Source organism: Musa acuminata, chromosome BXJ3-4, assembly GCF_036884655.1.
Source record: "Musa acuminata AAA Group cultivar baxijiao chromosome BXJ3-4, Cavendish_Baxijiao_AAA, whole genome shotgun sequence".
Classification (NCBI taxonomy): Eukaryota; Viridiplantae; Streptophyta; class Magnoliopsida; order Zingiberales; family Musaceae; genus Musa; species Musa acuminata.
The window spans coordinates 140,464-160,000 of record NC_088352.1 but is presented as its reverse complement, the minus strand read 5'-3'; the positions used below and the strand labels follow the sequence as shown (position 1 = coordinate 160,000).

Below are 19,537 nucleotides of genomic sequence, written 5' to 3'. Positions count from 1 at the left end.
AATTGCATGCCTATTGCCTAAGAATCTTTTCCATTAATAGAGCAAGGTAAATTTTATCTGTATACACCAGGTATATAATCCGGTGGGTACATGCCATCATATGACCATACTAGTGACAGAACAGGGGGCATCATGTCATTTTTTTTGCTTAATATTTTAAGACAGATTATTTCATCAACTGAAACAGTAAACTATCATATAAAAGGGATGCCAGTGTCTTAAAACCCAATCAATATTCTCGTGGCTTTGGGCCATGAAGGCAGCTATCCAAAATCAAAAAGAATGGTCCATATTAGTTTGCAGCCAGTTATCCACCAAGTCAATGACAATAGCTACTCAACCCATCAGATGTAACAATGGCCCCTAGGAGGTACAAGTAACAAGGGTTTTTTTTACTTTCATTTTTTTTTTAATCTTCAAGTTCATGCTATCCTGCTGGACCATCCAAATGGTGTGTGCTAGTTGGTCCACCTTCTGTGAGTAAGGTAAAGCCTAATATAAGGTACATGAATGAGAGTCACTTATTTGCTTTCTTGCTAAATGCAAGGTGGTAATACTATAATACAAGAGGAGTCCTTTCTCGATCTACCCTATACCCACATTCATCAAAACTTCACGGGGAAGTGGCTCCATAAAAAGTGTCTGCATGATCATATAATTCCTTAAGCAAGGACATCATGATACATTGATTTATTTCCTCATAGTACAAAGATAAATATATATATATATAATAAGACAAGACAGTACGCAATGGAGACATGCAATGGAATCAGGTACAATAGTACACAGTAAATACAGACAAAAACATAAAATGGCCTTTATTTATTTCCTTCTACATACAAGGATCCAAACCTGAGATAGCTACAAGGATATAAAAGTAAAATCAATGTCAGATAGTACATTTTCATCCAGAAATGCCATTCAAATTATTTTGTCTTAGTAGATGGGTTCCATTTAAAGAATTGAGGGGTTCTCTTATGAAACACATCATGGGCATGACAAATGTGCATATAATGGTTAATATTCCTCATGATATAACTACAGCTAGAAAAAATTGATCTTAGAAAATTTGAGCTATTGAAACATGATCACTCTTCTGTATAGTTAAAACAGAAAAATTAAAGAGCACTAGTTTCCTTATCCCTTAGTTTTAACATTTAATGACATCTAGATAAAATGAGTGGTTTCAAGAAAAGAAAAAGAAAAGGAAATAAACTATATATTAACAAGGATAAAGTCCTTTTGCGATCTTAACAAACTATGCAGAAACAAAGTCACAAAAGGAACTTTAAAGCCTCCATCATACAGTTCTCGTATATGCAGGTACCCATCTTTTGGTGCAGGATAACAAAATATTCCTGTCCAGTTCGATGTACATGGATCTCCTTTGCTCCAAGATTTGAGGTTGTTCATGTTATCAATCAAACTGCCCCTGATAATCCTTAATGCACCGACTGCATACAGGAAAATTGATCATCATCATTTCATGAGTAACCTTCTGAAAGGAAACATATAAGATTTTGTTTCTGATACAAACATTTGCTCTAACCTGTGACATTAGGTCATATGTAAACAAAAGCAAGGTATGTAAATGCATGATGAAAATCAATTACCATTTTCCTTACTGCAGGTGTCATCTCAGGAATTCAACTGTGCACATAAATACATCTGTTTGTGTGGTCCATATGAAGTTGTAGTAGTTGCCCACCTTTTTTTCTTCAGACCAAGGTTCACAATTTTGTATACCAGTGGTGCACCAGACAAGACTCGAACTAGTGCTGTGCTGTACCAGTCCAGCATCTGGTGGACTGGTACCGAGTGTCTGTCTGCCATATGTATCGAGTTTCGAAAAAAGCATGAAAAACACCTACAAAAAACAAATATAAACTGCCAGGTACAGGCCCTGTATTAGTTGTATCTGGTGGTACATGCCCTGTGCTGGGTTTACCATCCAGTTTATCCTGGTCCACATAGCTGTGGGCTATTAGACTAGTAAATACCATTCATACTGAATTATACTGTGCAATATTGCATACCTTGCTTCAGACTAAGTTTTCAAATGGTTGTTGCTCATTGTTTACAAAAATCTAGTAGGTTCTGGTTTCTTCTATTGTTGTTTCTAATTCTATGCATCTCCCCTGCATGCCTTCTTTCTAATTCTCAGCTATCCAAGTTACGTATATCTGTCACTGTTTTTTTAATCTGATTGCCAGCTTCTGCAAGAAAATGAAACTCACTCGAGCAAATAATTATTGATTAAAGTTCGACCTTCCTTGGGCACATGGCACTCACCATGAAACCTGCAATTCATTGTCCATGTGAATATCATTTGTTTCTACATGTTGGTCATGCACCTTTTTTCTTGGACGGGAAAGATGGGGTAATTATTCCATCAGATTGTCAGACCAAGAAAAAAGGTTATGCAATATCATATAACATTACATAAGATTAGCATGCCAATAGTGATATGGTTGATTCCTCAGACTAGCGTTCAGAAAATGACTTCACGACCTTGAGAAAATTAATTTCTTAAGACTCAGAATATGCTAAAATGTGAATCCACGACAAGAATATTATTGTGCATCAAAACATTTCACAAGGCAAGCATAACTGTCTTTAGCTAAAATTGAATGGAATACATGGCTAACATTAAAATTTGATCACTTAGAAACGTACTTTCTAATGAATCCGTACTCCATGCTTGTGCGACATGCAGTATGCAAGTAGGTGATATGGTCATAATAGCCCCATAAAAGATAAGAAAGACTCCAATCATCTTGAGCAATATCAAGTTATCAACAAACTCCAAATCAGAAGCTGAAAAGAGATCGAATGTTAGATCCACTTTCTTTCAAATAAATTCATCAAAGCTGACAAGAAGATCAGCATCAAAGCAAGTGCAGAAAATAAAAAATTTGTAACTTTACGTTTTTACTGTGTTCAATGTCTCAAGCAGTAAGCATAAGGAACTTAAACTCAGGTCTAGACAGCATACTGAGCAGAAGAAATAGTCACATATCAAAGGATGTGACAACAAAAGAATACCAAGCAAATGCCTAATTTCTTGGAGGAAAGCTTCATAAATCCTGAATTACCCTCGCTGACCCTAGTCATATCCAACTCTGAAAAAAATCAATTTCATAGATACCACATGTCTCTGTGCTAACCTTCAGTCTTAAAGATACCATATGCTTCTGCTCTAAACCATGACAGAGGTGCCAAACCTGAATGCTACCAGGCAAACGACCACAACGAAATCCAAATAAAAAACAATAATAGAGAAACCAATTTCAAGAACACAGGTCTTTAAAGCTACATCAAGAATTCGACGATCCAAACACCATCTACACAACCAAATCATGCCCTTCTAAAATATTGAACCGAACCACTGACGCCCACGCTTAGAACATAACATCAGACACTGTGAACCTGAGTGTTGTAGCCAACTCTGACTAGATCAATCTTAAAGATACCACACATGTAACCTGCTAAAAGCCTCGAATCTGAATTTCACCAGAACAAAGAACCACAGAGGATTCAGGTCAACGAGAACACAAGGAAGCCATTTTCAAGAACCCAGGTTGTCAAAGCCGAATCAAGAAATCGACGAATCAAAGACTATGCACACACGATTAAATCATCTCCTACTCGAAGAAAGATGAAGCTCGGAGTCCAAGATTAGTCGCACCAGCAGGCGACCAAGAAGCCAAAATGAGTTTGACGGATCTCAAATACGTTAGGTCGAGCGTTACCTTAGCGGACTGCGGAAGCAGAAGAACAAGAAGAGGCTGTGGCACGGACAGAGACGGGGCACGCTAGGTGACCGATGTGGCACAAAGAATTCAAATCAACAAGCAAATAAAGAAACCAATTTCACGAACACAGGTCTTTAAAGCTTCATCAAGATATAGGTGACCCGAACACAATCTACACAACCAATTCATGTCCCAGTAAAACAACGAACCGAACCGCCCACGTCAACGCTTAGAACTCACCGGTAGAGATCCCAGACAGCACCGTGAGCAGACACCAAGAGAATAATAAGCACAATGCTTGGTTTTCTTAAAAGGAAACACTCGTGAATCCTAAATTACCCTAGCCATCTCGTGCAGTATCCAACTCCCACTAAATCAATCTTAAACATACCACACATGTTCTCAAATCTGCATTCTACCAGAACAAAGAGGCACAGAGGACTCAAATCAACAAGAACACAAGGAACCCATTCTCAAGAACCCAAGTAGTGAAAGCCGAATCCAGAAATCCACGAATCAAACACTAGGCACACACACGATAGAATCATCTCCTACTCGAAGAACGAACTGAAAGCTCGGAGTCCAAGATTAGACGTACCGGCAGGCGACGAAGAAGCCCCAAATGCTCAAACCCAGGCGAGGCAGGAGCGCGATGCCGTTCCCGATGTGTGGAAACGCACAACGCTGCCAAGAACCATCATGGGGGCCGAGACCGGGAGACTTGGAATTCTTCCACACTGGTTTAATGGATCTCAAATAAGTTAGCTCGAGGGTTACCTCGGCGGACCGCGGAAGCGGGAGAACAAGAAGAAGCTGCGCCGCGGACAGGGACGGGGTGGCACATTAGGTGACGGAGGTGGGACTGCTTGTTTATTGTAGACGAGAGCGACGCGGGGCGGTAAAGAACGGGTGCCAAGAATGGCTCGTGTGTTGCGCCGAGAGGGGGGGGGGAGACAGGGATAGTTTTATGGGCCACCAGGCGCGAGTCAAGTCACGAGGATATTTTCCTGTTGAAGTTTAAGACCGTATGCAGGACGATGCTTCAACGGGGCCCACAGGTCTTTTCTTGGGAAGGTTTTCTTTCTAGTCGGTGATTTTACATTTTGGATTTTTTTTTTTTTTGTTTATGAGTTTCTGATTTATTTTCTTATAATCAATGCCTCCTATCAAGATTTTTTTTTTTTTTTTGGGGGGTGTCAAAATATAATATTTTTTAATATAATCATGAGATCATAATTTAATAATTAAAAATTACTCGAGTGTCTTACAAATTCAAGATTTAATGAGATAATTAGCATATTAATTTTTATTAAATTTAAATCACTAATTTAAATATTTAAATAAAAATCAATAATAATATATTCATCAAATTTTTTGAATTAATTTTATTCTTAGTTCATATGAGATTAAATGGAAAGAATACACTTATAAAAACTGACTCATGGTCTTTCTTCACTATACATAATAAGATCCAACTCCAAGTTAAAATGTGAGGCATCTATTAAAGGTGGGTTTGACTCAACTGCGAGTTGCTTAAGATGAAAAAATACCAACTAAATTAGTTTGACTTCACGGGCGTTCGTATATCCAATTATATGTAATCGTCACTTGTGGATTATTTTATGTAATCGTCAAACACTTAGTTGATGGTTACTCCATGACGATCTGTTTCACCGAGACACCATATCAGAGACGATCAAAGGTTACATACAACAACTAGTATGTGCTGACTTTTGCATTACCGTAAATGCTGACATGCATGCAAAATCCGACTTGGTATTGGATCGAAAACGATATTTATTATGCTCCAATAATAAATATCTTCCTTATTTCGACATGGAAACTATTGAGACGATCTCATCCCCTTTTCTTTTTTACATGTGATATATATTTATTTTAATAATAATAATAATAATAATATTATTATTATTATTATTATTACTATTATTACGGAGAACGTAAGAAAGTTCCCCAAAGTTCGGAGTTCTATAGTCAACTTAGACTTTTGAGATCCATCTCATCATCCGATCCACAAGAGTCTTCGTCACGAATTTATCCCTTGATTGACTTGTTCTTGGCTGCTCTCTTTTGTCATAAATGAAGCGAATGAGTGATGCAAAATTAATCCATTTCTAGTCCTATGGATCATATTGCTCTTCCATCCACCAAGTTTTCCAACTCACGTGGCTGCGTAATTCCACAGAAATGCTGGCATGAATGAGAAAGGTAATAATTTGAAATGCTATAATATATATATATATATATATATATATATATATATATATATATATATATATATAATTTTACGAAGATAACAAATATTTCTTGATTTCTTAAGATTTTAGGTGGAATAGGAACACGTAATTTTTTCTATAAGAGATTATGTGACTGAAAAATGAACTATTCGAATGACATTTACTAATATTGTAAAAACTATTGTAAAAATATTTTTACAAAAATATTTTATTGCAAACATGAGGAAATGTCTTGATTTCTTAAAATTTTATGTGGAGTGGGAATATGTAATTTTATTTTCTATAAGCAAGCTGACCGACATGAACAAAAAAAAAAAAAGAATGATTCGAATAACATCTGATAATATTACAAAAAATTATTGTGAATATATAATTTATGAAAATGTTTTATCAAAACGTTCTTGATTTCTTAAGATTTTAGATGGAATATGAATTTGTAATTCTTTCCGTAAGCAATGCTAACTGAAGTGAATAAAAAAAAATAAATGATTTGAATGCCATATATTAATATTATAAAAAGTATTATATTCTTTTGCAAAAAAAAAATTATACAAAAGATTCGGATATAAACATGCAATTCTTTCAACTTCTTTAGATATAATGATGCGATTAAATCAATGATTGATTTTTTGGGCACCAAACCTATTTTGATATTTTGTCGATAAGTATCAATTTCTATCGGGTGTTCGAATACATAGTATATTAGTGTGTATCGATAATTCGATAAGAAGAAAAAGAAATGGAGAAGGAAGGAATAGAGGAAGAAAAAAACAACGAGAGCCCTTTTTTTTTCTTTTTTAATATTGATTTAGACAATGTTCCACTCTTTTTCAATTATTTTAACGAGATCATTCAGTTCATATTATATATCGTTCGTACCGTATCATTTCAAACAGTATAGTACAGAAACATTGCGTTGTATGTATACTAAGAGAAGTAAAGAAGGCATTTGACGGTAGACTAATCAACACGATGCTGAAGGGAGCCAAAACGGCATAGGATGAGAGGTTTTGGGATTAAGCTTTCATTCGTATATTCGAAATAGTCAATGCCAAATATGTACGTTCTATCGTATGATGGCATATTGGTGTCATGAAAGCGGCATATTACACCGACATATTAATGCACTTGGATATATATACATACATATTAGAATTAACGTAGCAATGTAGCAACTTAAATAAATATACAGGTTTGAAGTTTCTCAGGGTCAATAAACCCATCTTACTCAACTAGCTTTGCCCCCGACAGCGGGTATTGACTTCCATATGCCAACTTGTCGTGAAGGGGACAATTGATGGGACACTACTCTCTATCATGATCAAAATAGTATTATTATGTCTTGTTAGTGATACGACTGTCGGATCCGAATGCTATATCCAATCCGAAACTTGCCGGGTTTAAGTTGCCTGATTATGTCGAATTCTAAGGTCCAATCACCGTTTCAAGTTATATATATATATATATATATATAAGAAAAAGAATATTAATGAGTGAGGATTTTGCCACTCATGTATATATTGTTTTGATGATCTATCAAACTGATATATCGACACTTAATACATCAATATATATCAATATTTTAAAAAGAAAGAAAAATGAAGGAGAAAGAAAAGAAGTAACGACAATTTCAATTTTTAAAAAGAAAGAAATAAAAATGAATTTCTATTTTAAGATAAATTTTTTTTATTTTCTATCCAATTGAACCACGCACCCAAAATGAATGAGGGTGGGTCGCATACTAGCCTATGCATGCATGGATCGATACATCGTACCATTTTGGACAGTATCAATATTGCCTCACTTCTATGGTGCCACATTGTGCTGGAACTCCCATCTCAACTTTAACACTCCATGCAAAAAGGGACAACCTCTAATTTGAGCATCGAGGAGTCCTCTTAATCCCCACGACCCACTTAGGTCCTTCCTTAGGTAGGAGGTTTGACAAACTATGGACCCCTGGCTTCTAATACACTCCACTGTATTGTATCATCACGAAACGAGGATGGACGCTATATGACCAATGAACACCGATCGACTCCATCTACTTCACCAACCCGAACAAAGAAGCTTCATTTGAACAACACCCATCAAATATAAAAAAAACAAAAACAAAGATCTTGTGAAATGAACACGATCCAAGGACACATTACAACTTAATGGAAGACCTATTTGCAACTTTTGTTGATATGAACACAAATGAAAAAGATGCACAATAATATATTTACACAAGGCAATTTCAACAATGCTGACCTAACATATCCATAGTGCTATTCACATGCCAAAAACACAATGGATGCTAAAAGCCCATCGGCTGATTAACAGAGATTAAGAGAAAGGATTAAAGGCAAGGTCAGATCAACAAGACAAAACCACCTCATCCTCGAAGCAGAGACATTTAGAATATCTGTGTTGGATCTTGATATGAGAATAAATAATTATTTACATGGAGGCTATAACATGACAATCTATTCCAGCAAATTAGGGAATTTGAAGGCTTTTATTTTGCAGTTACAGGTATGAGATACTTGGTAATCGCTTAGGCCACCTCCTATCTAGAAACCAGAACTCCTTGACAGCTCTCCCGCGCTTCTCAGTCTCCGGTTTGATACAATAGTGATCCTCTGGTCCTGGAGCATATTCATAGTGGGAGCAAGCAGTCGAGTATAACGATCGAAATACAGAAGTTGCTTCATAAGAAGTGCAAACTCGCGAGGAAATTTCAGCCCGTATGACTCGCTTACCCTCACCTGCAATAAGATCATGTGAATTTGGAGCAGCAATAAGATGATGTTTACGTCTGGTCCAAACTAAAATCAAACGAGAGGAAAGACGGATCTCGAAGATGAATTTGGAACAGCAAGGTGATCCACCTTTGCAGGCTGACAAGGTGGTCTATACTACCTTGCAATTATACATCAGAGAGATCTCATAAAGCAACTCATCTAAGAAATATTATCCTTTTATAGATACAGAGCTTACCACATCAAGGAACAATGCATTCATCTGCCTCTCGTCAACCACCACATTTGCAGATATAGCTGCTGCATTTGGCCCTCTTGCTGTTGCAACAACAATTTCAGTATCTAGGTCCTGCAAGTAATCAAGCATAATCACAAATTAATAATTCATGAAAGATAAAAAAGCAAAGCAATACACAGCTTTTAGACACAAACTGCTTTGGAAATTAGATAAAGCTGCAAAAGATAGAAAACCCACACCGGTAACCATATTTGCATCAAATAAACTTGTGAATATTCAATGGAAAGAAACCAAAAGGTTCCACGCCAATTACTCCATGAGTGCTTAATTTTACTTCACCCTTACCAGCAGTTGCCAGCCACACTGTTCTAAAATGTTTGATGCATTGGAAATAAGCAAGACTCTCGTAATGGACCAAAATACGATTAAGTACCAATTACGAAGCTATCAGCATCACTGACAGGTAGTATCTGCTAAAGTATATTTCAGTTGGAGGATACTTTTAGTCTTCTTTGGTTCTGTCCACTGCTATGACTCCCCATCCTCACACAAATGTTTTCTGACTATTTTTAGTTCCTTCTGTTGATTTGCCATGGTACCAGAAATTGTACTTTATTCTTTTTCTAGCACAATTCACAAACCTAGACTTAGCATCCTCCTGAAGGTATCAAGAGAATGGTTTGTGCATGGATGTCATTTCATCAATTCTGGAATTTAGTGAATACAACTCTTTACCTGTACAAGGAGAATTTTTTATTTGTGTCAGATTGTTTTGCTTCATTACCATGTTTGTTCTTTCCAAAGCTATCAAGAGATTAATATCAAATTCATACACATAGGTCAAAAATAATACTCACTTCTCGGTTAAGGAAGAGACTGTCTACTATTTTAGAAGGATGTAATAAACAAAGAGAACATTTCTAAGTTGCAGCTTTGTGATCCACTGAATATGGAATATCAATACCTGTATTGATGAAAAGATCTTCTCCAAGTCTCTTGCAAAGGCTTTAACATCTACATCTTTCTCTGTGGCACCCATTTCAATCAATGATGAAGCCATAGCTTCATAATCTTCATTTGCGAAGGATTCCAAAAATGCCTCCATAGCAGCCCAAGTCTTTGGAGATATTCGTCCAACAATTCCTGAATACAGGTGCCATTACTGGATCCATAAGCCTACTGAGAATGGTCTTTTAATAACAAAACAACACCCAAATGTGATCAGGATCCAGAAATAATTGTACATCATCACAGGAAAATTGAGAATTAAGCACATAGCTGCAAATATACCATGCATTTAGGATATTGGTATGATAAAGAATTATAACATGTGCTATATTTTAGGCATACACATGAACACAAAGATATACATTGTATAATCTGGTCAACAAATTGCATTGTGGACTATGGTGTGAACAATCTACTAATTTTCTAGGCAGATTTGGATCTTTCATTGCTTACAATAGTACATATAAATCAACTGAAGATAAGCATCACCCAATCATGAAAAGTTCTTTTCATCAACAGAATTGAACATCACCATCAAACATGAGAAACCTTGTCTGGCCATACTTGTTATGAAACCTTACTGTTGCTGCTATAGCATCAAGATATGAACATAAAAGAATAAAATTCTGTGTAGGAAGAACAAGACAACCTGTAATACATTTTGTACGAACAGTGATATCAGTCAGTGCTTGGTGTCTAATTAAAGCCTCACAGAAAATTAGCGCCAATAGATGCACCTAAACTGATAAATGGTTGCTTAAGCTGAAGTTGTTTCTCATCTGTGTCTTCTATGTTAACTGACATCACAATGATGCCATAATCGGCTCTGAAGTATAATTTTAATGTTACTAGATTCTGCAAACTTGTGATGCAAAGTCAGTCAACATGATAGAAAAATCACTGTACTTTTGAATTCTAAGGTTAACATTTGTCATGTGAACTTGTACTATGTATTTTATCTCTGGAAGTTCATAAACACACGATAACAGCTTCCAAAGGACAAATGAGTTAGTATAGGAATTTATATGCTGGCATGTAAGAGATGAATGTGCTGACTTGAATTCTCCTTCAACCCCCCATCTCAACCCACAAAAAAATGAAAAAAAAAAAGAACAAAAGCAAACGAACAAAAAAGGAAAGAGAAAAAAGACTAAAAACTAAACAAACAACAAAAAACGAAATGGGCAAAATTATTTGAATTCGACTTCATTTAAAATTCACTATGCTATGCAAAATGGACAAAAAAAAGGTGGAGATGTACCAGTCAAAGGTGACTGGTTCAGCTTCACATGTATGGTGAAGCTTCTACAAGACGATTTTCAATTCATTGCAGAAAAAACACAAAGTTGTTAGTCTAGAGCTTTCGAATGGTAAACTTATCATACCAAAATAAACAATGAAAAAATGATATGTGCAATGACAATATAGAAATAAAACTAGGGGCCTATGAGTTAACAACCCCTCCATGATATATACATGCATCATATTGCATTGGTCAATGAATAGTTGTTGCTCATAGTGATCATTTTTTATTAGGCTGATTTCAAGCTTCTATACCTCGCTTTATCTAAATTCACCAACATAGGTGTGAGGAGGTCTCAGTTAGGATAATACAAGCATGCTGAAACAATATTTTTGAGTTATTGATAACAGAACTAAGCGAATGTTAACCCTTCTCCTAAATCAGCAGAATACATGCATGCACCTGTGTTTTGCTGCCAATCACTGCTATGGGCAACCATTGACATTATGTTCAGAATCAAGCAAATTAGTTAAATAGTTGAGAAGATATCTATTCTCAGATTGTCTAAATAATTCAAAACAGATATTTGGGCCAGTCCAAACAAAAGCATACCAAAATCAAGAAAACCAATACGACCATCACGAAGCAACCATAGGTTTCCTGCATGCACATCTGCATGGAAGTTGTCACATGCTATCAAGCTACCAAACCTGCATGACATCACCAAGCAATGAGGACTTTATTCAAATTAAGCAACAAAATAATATAGATTTTCTATATTATGCAAGAAATCACAGAACCACATGAAGATTATTAACAAACACACCTAAAGTACGCACAACTAGAAAAATATACACCGTATTTTACCAGACGTTGAGTGCAGTTACTAAAGTAATCTCAGGATCCGGAACTAAAGATCTTATGGAATCAAGGTCAGTGAGAGGAACTCCATAAAGTCTCTCCATTGTCAAAACACGGCGTGTGCTACAGTGTTGATAAACTTGTGGAGCTTTGGCCTGCTTCTCAAGTCCCATCTTTTCCAAGTATCTCCTGAAAGACTCAATATTTGCAGCTTCTTTTCGGAAGTCAACTTCTTCAAGCATCGAGTCCTTTATATCTCTCACAATACCTACCTAGTATAAAGGTTATTAATGCAGACATAAATTTCACAACCTAACTAAGGAACACAAAATAAACCTGAATTCAAACAGACAATTATTTAAAAATAAAAGTACCAAAACTAAACAGCCTTAATTTAGTTATGTTAGTTTTTGTTTGTTGGAACATGAGTTACATCAGTTAAAATGCAAAACCCTAATACAACGTAGTGAAAATTATTTAAGTATCATGCGGGTTAACCAGTAGACTGATAGCATTCTTTTTTGTTCCTTCAGAAAAAGCATCTGGTGTAAACCACAAGTTGCCAGGAACCACAATGCACACCAGAGAGTACACTGAGACCAACATCAACTTTAAGTACATGCTACACTTTGAATATTGTAGTTTTTTATGCCAATTAATATGTAATAGGAAATGCCAGTAACCATTATTCTATATGCTTTATGAACCATATAAGAGAATAAGCTGACCTACATAATTAATTTTAACTTATTAGTAAAGTGTCCTTTTCGCATCTTTGTTCTAAAAAATTCATCAAGACCATTGGATATCTCAAGTTTCCATAAACAAATGTCTCAGACCATATAGGAGGCCTGGTTATTTCACGTTCAGGAATACAGATACTGAAAGAGAGAAAGAGGGAAAAGGATCATAACTTCCAGCACAAGGGCATAAATGCCTTTTTATTCTTTTGAAGAGAAGCTGTCAATGACATTGCATCAGTTCATAATATAATTTTTCAACCACGATGGTTTTCAAAAGCTGAAATTTAGATATTGTGCTAAATTTTACTTCTTCCCATTCCTGACCAATCAGTTTAAGAAAATTTTGAACTTGTATTATTTTTCTAGAAAAACTTATTGCTGCCCTTCTATGTTCCAGATCAGCCCCACAGTTCTTTAAACAACTTTTCAAAGGACATCTTTCTAATAATGTTCTAGGTGCTGCAACCTATGCACAATTTTTTATCTTGAGAATCAGATTAAAGATTGTGTATGTATATAAAGGTTCAGCAATTTAATGGTCAATAAATTGTAGTGGTTTCAATCGAGTAATGGTAAACACATGATGGGTAAAATGATTATTGAATGGGCAAGAGACTGCTATCTAGGTTTCAATTGATTGAGATTTCAAGCTCAAAATAACCTATTGAATTACACGCGGTGAGATTGTAAATAATATGCAAACATGAAAATAAACATTTAAAATTAGAGTGATTGATACCCTTCTAATAAATACAATCATAAGGAATACATATTAAAAGTCCATGTTGCAAAATGTGATGCATAATTCCAGGAAGAACAAAAAATGTTGGTCCTGCATTGCAGACAGTGAATACAAGGTCTATAATTTTGGTAACTTAGCTAATTTGATCTGATTTAAGGTTATATAGTAGCATGCCTCAAATAACTCATTGGTGTTAACAAACATGGGTGGAAGTGTTGATAAGTTCCAAGCATTTCCATTGGCTGCTCATTTCCTAATGTCATTTGGAAACTAATTGACTTAAGCTAGATGCAATATAAGCAGGCATATTTTTTCTCAGTACGTACCAGAGATGTTCGGCGAAGTTCAGGGTTTAAGAACTCCAAGACGCGAGCAACAACATAAACAAAATTCAGATCAGCGACTAGTATGTCTTCAATACCAGGCTTTAAGACCTTTATCACAACTTCTTGCTGCAAATTTTTGAGTCGTGCACCATGAACCTAGTTAGCAAAAAATTGAGTTAGGTAACACTTACAGAAAATAGTGTTGGAACTAAATACATAATAACATGCTGATAAACCTGAGCTATAGATGCTGAGGCAATTGGAACTGGATCAATATATTCATAGATGCTATCTAGTGGCCTCTGCAGTTCCTCACTCAATGTCACTTCGATCTCATGGAAAGGCACTGCTGGAGCACGATCAAAGCAGTTCTGAAATTCCTGAACATACTCTGCAGGAAACAATGTTGGTGCAGATGCAATGAACTGCACCAATAAATTATCAAATGGTAGTCCAAGCACTGAATTCTCGATAATAATATTTTTGGCATGAATTACAATCATAGTGTTTTATCCTGGACTCGTACCTGAACAGGGAAACCCCTGCCAAAATCATTGCTCTGAGCAAGAGCCCAGTGAAAGACCATTAAAATTTTTGGTTCAAGTTCTTGGTCTCAGCAGAATATAACAGAACTTGCCAGAATCAATCTGGATCTGAGACAAGGGGATGTATTGCTACTGATTGTTTTATGCTTAAAATGTTATTCTTAATGAATTATTAGGTTATGCATATCTTGTTTCATGTTTGTTCTCTTGCTTTTGACAAATTTTTCGGTTTATCTCCATGAATATATTATTTTCAAAAACAAAAAAGATCTTTCCTAAGAACTAAATGGCTACTTTTGATTTGCACATGGTACAAGTATTTATTAGTTGAATACATTGAAAAGCTCATGGGGATTAATATGCAACTGCTACAGTAGGGAGTCAATTGGAACTGAGTTCGATCCAAAATCCAATGGCTCCCATAGATTGGCACCCTTCCCAAGCCATGACCTAGCCAATCACAAAACATTAGGAACTCCATAACCCAGGTACAAAATCTTATTCTTACCTCAACAAGTCTCCATTGCAAGTAGAACCACAGAGTGAACCAACCCAAAATCACCTTTGAGTGGCAATTGATCTAAGTATGCTTTACCTTTCTCCTATCTTCTTTCTTAATATCAAAATATTGCATCAACTATCTGAGTTACATCTGAAGGTTAATCAGCCCTAAAGCTGACAATGATTGGACCCACTTGCTTTTGCTATAACTTTAACATTATGCACTCTGTCAAGGGCATGCTATAATCTCATTTCTGCACTATTTTCACACTGGTTTTGTTTAGATCTGTTCTCTTTAATATGAATTGTGTCTCATGAATCTGTTTGTCATCAATAACAACAAGAATGTCTAGGACACAACTAAATAATTATAAACAGATTATACATACACATCTGAGTGTGTATATATATGTATATAAGTGTATATATATACGTATATAAACATAGCTACTCATAAACATATATACGATAAGAGAAGAAAACTACAATAGTTTGAAACTGTCAAGCAGGATTCAGGGTCATCATTTGTACCAGAATAAGCCACTCCATACCTGTCCCAACTTGATATATGTTGCTCCCATGCGCTCAAATAACTTTCGCAAGTAAATGGGTGAAAGCAATCCAAGCTGCATTCCAGACGGCAGTCCTGAAGATGTATTTGCTGTCTGCTGATTATTGAAGGTGACAACATATTACTTCCAGATAATAGTTCTCATTCATAAAGAAACTTGAAGAATAAAGTCGTCATTGGTACACTGATGCATGCAGAATGGAATTGATGCTTGACAATATTACAACAACAAACTTAACAGACTAACAAACCGATGCCATGCAGAATGGAATTAATCCACTTGTTGTTACATGCTAAAGTCGTTAATTAAATATTCAGATTTTTCTAGGATCATTATTGATTACAAGTTTTGGTATAATGGGAACTCCTCTGATATAGGACCTAGAAACCAAGAATTTATTTTTTCTCGCTTACCTACCCTAGTTATCATCATGGATATTTTACTGGCTGTCTGCTAGCCGTCTTTCAGTCCTTAATGTTTTTTCATGTTCCTTGTTTATCAAACAAATGTGCAGGCACTCTGATTGTCAACAAATGATTCTATATAAAGACATGCTTAAGAGTAATTTTGACAGAGCATGAAAGACAGTAAATTTTCAAGCAGGATAGTGAGTAACACTAAAATCAAGCAGACAAACAAACTACTTAACTGAAAATTATGTTATTTTTTAAGTCTATGGCATGCAACTGATCATATCAAATCACAATTACCAGAATCAGTCTAACCTCCATACATCTTGATGGTAGTTTTGCATCTTGAATCATGTTAATTTTGCTTCCAGGGATAAAACACATGATGCGATCGCCAAAATTGGGAATTCCATCCGATAAATGTTATTCCATTCTACAATTATAAACCAACTACAAACAAATAACTTTTGATTATTTATGTTGTACATATCTAATTTGGATTTCATTTAAGAAAAACCCAAAACAACAAAAATAGCATATATAAATGTCTTCTCTAATATAGATGCATATGAAATAAACATATGTGTGTGTGTGTGTGTATTCACCTCACTGTAAAAACCAGCGAACATTAACTTCCCTGTCCCAGAAACTATGTAACTTATTAGTGTACCTCTTAAACAGACATGTACCATGAACATGACCTGCGTTAATTGGGAACTGACTGTTTACTTATAAGTTACAACAACTTATGTTCACCTTGGATACATCAGTAAGCCACTCCCCGCCAACTCCAATAACAGCCTGAATGCCTTGAGCTAGTCTAAGTGCGCCTCTGGGCCCTGTGTTAATTGATGTTTGAATGATGTCTTCAACCAGCTTGGGAAAGTTCTCCATGCTATCTGGAAGGACCACCAACAGCAAGAACACCAAATGAGAGTAACTGATCGAATAGAAGTATTTGGTAATCTTAGCATCATATTATTTATTTCCTGAAAAAACTTTTATTTTACTTTAAGAAAGCATGGTGTACTTATTCCTCCTATGTGGGAGTTCATGATTCATGGTATGTTTGGCTTGTAACAATGCTAAATGGAAAGCGTGAATACTTCATCAATTCACTTGTTGCAAAAGGTTCTAAGATCCATCACGCTGATCAAGGTACAGAAAGGTAAAACAGACAATGAGGTTAACTAGGCAATGATGTCAAAGGCCAAGGAGCTGAGGTGGATGATCTGCTGGCTGACTTTATGAGGAAAAGAGACAATGAGAGATGGAGGCTGTCACCTATAAGACAAAGAAGATTAGAATATTGCCAAAAGTTACTCTGGTGAATCTCTGTATTCATGCCACCTATAAGACATGAGATGTTTCACCTACTTATTCGAACTCAATTTCTTTATGATTGGCATCACGGTAACAAAATTAAGAAATACAGGCAAGACAAATACATACAGAAGGAGATGTTAAAGTGGAAAGATTGAGAACCTTGTAATCGAGTGGAAATATCCCTCGATTGAGAGTACCGAGCGAACACCGAGCTTCTGCCCGATCGACCATCGAACTTCCTCAACCGCACCGACCTAGTCATCGCAGGAAGCTGCAGGCCGAGAGTCAAAACCAAGTCGAATCAAAACAAACAAGACCACCGAATCAAACGATTCTGGGGGAGGAAAAGGGGAAACCAATCGAACAAAGGCAGAGGAGGAGGCCGGGGGAGGAACAAGGACCTGAGATTGGTGGAAGAGGAGGACGGGGAATCGAGCGTTGGTCGCGCTCCTGATCGAGGGGATCGCCATGGCCGACCCCCGAGGAAGCGCCCGCGTGTGGCTCGTTCCCCCGGACGAGTATTGTTAACACTGAGAGCAGCTAGGTTCCGCCTCGGTGAGTTCCCGATCGTAGGGGTCACATCTCGGAGGTGTGAGGGGGGAGCGCACCACGTGTCGCGCTGCGGGCCTTGTGCAAGGGAGTTTTGTGGCGACCGGATAAATGACCTCATCATGACTAGGTGGCGTTCTGGTATTGGCTAACAGTGACACATTTACATATGTTTTATGTGTTGTAATAGAGTATTTACCGTTTTAGTCTGCTAAACTTAATTTACAGGTAAGTTCCAGTTTTTACCCGTATATGTATGATAAACTTAATTTTAACCACTTATATTTTATGGACATATATGGGTAGTGTTAGTCTTTTTGGTAGTATAATAGTTTACTGCTACTACCTTTTCTTTAAGGAAGTGAATAAAGAAAACACGTCTTACAGTACACCCCCCAAAACTAACACATATCAACTATGCAATAACACACCAACCATCATCGAGTTATTACCAGAGATATATATATATATATATATATATATATATATATATATATATATATATATATATATATTCCTCGTCCTCTTCCGAGCAAACTACAACTATTTAATGTTATTCGCTACGACAACTGTAAACCACCTACAAACAGATAAATATTTATGTTGGACACATCACATCAAAACAGATTAAAAATTTTGCAATTGATACTTTAGGTTTTGTATCGATGATAGAGGATTCAAAGTCCCATCAGCTAAATTTATTCTATATCTAGAATAATATATATATATATATATAATCCTAGTTATTGATAATAAATCTTATAATTAAAATATACTTTTATAACTTAATCTTTTTTTTAAAAAATAATTTATAAAATTAATTTAAAATTATTGATGAAAATAAAAGAGCTACCGTGATGTGATTGTTGTAAGAAACATAATAATGTAAAATATGATGATCGATATTCACATAATGATTTCCTAAACAACTCAGATGGATTGGGGGAAATTACATTTTACAGATGATAATTTCTGAAATTAGCCATTATAATCCCTAGAGAATAGTGGCTTACCATCTCAATAAGTTATCACAAATAATAAGAAAATCTTATCCAAATAACAAATTTCGGAAAACATTGTGCAGCTGAAATCATTCCATACGTTTAATTTTCAATATAATTAATGCTTTTATTAGAAATTTGAAAACCAAGTATTGTTAACCTCGTTTAACTTTTTTGCTTTTTTTAACGAACAGAAATTTATAAGAAGGTGCAATGAATCATGCATGCTCGAGTGAAGAATATGGTCCTTTTCGTAGATTTTTAATGGATACACATCCATTGTCCCTGGTCAGCACCTATCAAATTTATGTCCTCATCATGTCGTCATGTTTTGTAAGATTACAGGTTTGTTGTCTACACCATCGTAATAACAATGGAACCTTTTATGCATATAATGGTCAAATGGTCAAATGAAAACAAATATATTATTAATGGTTGATGCTAATTAGCTTCCTAATTTGTAACTCTTCACACCAAGGATGGGAAAGACAAATTGGTGTTGGATTCCATAAGCAATTCAGCATGCCGAAGTGGTCACAGGAATAGGAATAGCTTTGAAGACAAGAATGATGCACGATAGTTCATTGGGTTGACTTGGACCCACTCTAATTCCAATACAGGTGATTTAACATGTCAATATAACATTATTATTTGATGTAATATTAATTAATTTCATTTATACCATATGATATTTGATGATTTGAAAGCATAGTTATAA

General features: G+C 35.7%; 2 protein-coding genes across 11 annotated transcripts in view; both read right to left on the bottom strand.

Annotated features, from left to right (window-relative positions):
* The window catches only part of LOC103980463 (probable LRR receptor-like serine/threonine-protein kinase At1g06840), a 39,655-nt gene extending 34,967 nt beyond the window's left edge, over positions 1-4,688 (bottom strand). For 2 of the 9 annotated variants that reach the window (XM_009396896.3, XM_018825364.2), the window contains exons 1-3: positions 4,354-4,688; positions 2,677-2,817; positions 1,307-1,454 (exon numbers count right to left, since the gene is read on the bottom strand). In XM_009396896.3, the coding sequence (XP_009395171.2) occupies positions 1,307-1,454; positions 2,677-2,776 (248 nt within the window). In that variant the 5' untranslated portion in view covers positions 2,777-2,817; positions 4,354-4,688. Of the gene's footprint in view, positions 1-1,306; positions 1,455-1,613; positions 1,868-2,676; positions 2,818-4,353 lie in introns of those variants that run through there. The other 7 variants (XM_065147680.1, XM_065147683.1, XM_065147681.1 and 4 more) reach the window with 7 other exon arrangements.
* A 3,719-nt stretch (positions 4,689-8,407) lies between these two features.
* Positions 8,408-17,865, bottom strand: LOC135636772 (uncharacterized aarF domain-containing protein kinase At5g05200, chloroplastic-like). Of its 2 annotated transcripts, none has more exons than XM_065148798.1 (11): positions 17,671-17,865; positions 17,429-17,540; positions 16,700-16,842; positions 15,513-15,626; positions 14,152-14,340; positions 13,916-14,071; positions 12,111-12,376; positions 11,856-11,953; positions 9,957-10,135; positions 8,993-9,103; positions 8,408-8,760 (listed from the first exon to the last, which is right to left on the bottom strand). In XM_065148798.1, exons 1-11 carry the CDS (start codon positions 17,737-17,739, stop codon positions 8,566-8,568), a joined length of 1,632 nt encoding a protein of 543 aa, XP_065004870.1. In that variant the 5' UTR covers positions 17,740-17,865; the 3' UTR covers positions 8,408-8,565. The 2 variants fall into 2 exon arrangements, with proteins under 2 accessions (XP_065004870.1, XP_065004869.1); XM_065148797.1 differs by having other exon boundaries at positions 15,513-15,629; positions 17,671-17,849.
* Positions 17,866-19,537: the final 1,672 nt, after the last annotated feature.

Excerpts from the sequence above, each read along its gene's own strand:
- LOC135636772 (XM_065148797.1), bottom strand. The coding sequence starts at position 17,739 with ATGGCGATCCCCTCGATCAGGAGCGCGACCAACGCTCGATTCCCCGTC. Across the intron at positions 17,541-17,670 it reads TCCTCTTCCACCAATCTCAG|CTTCCTGCGATGACTAGGTC; the intron begins GTCCTTGTTCCT and ends CTCGGCCTGCAG. Across the intron at positions 8,761-8,992 it reads ATGCATTGTTCCTTGATGTG|GTGAGGGTAAGCGAGTCATA; the intron begins GTAAGCTCTGTA and ends ATCTTATTGCAG.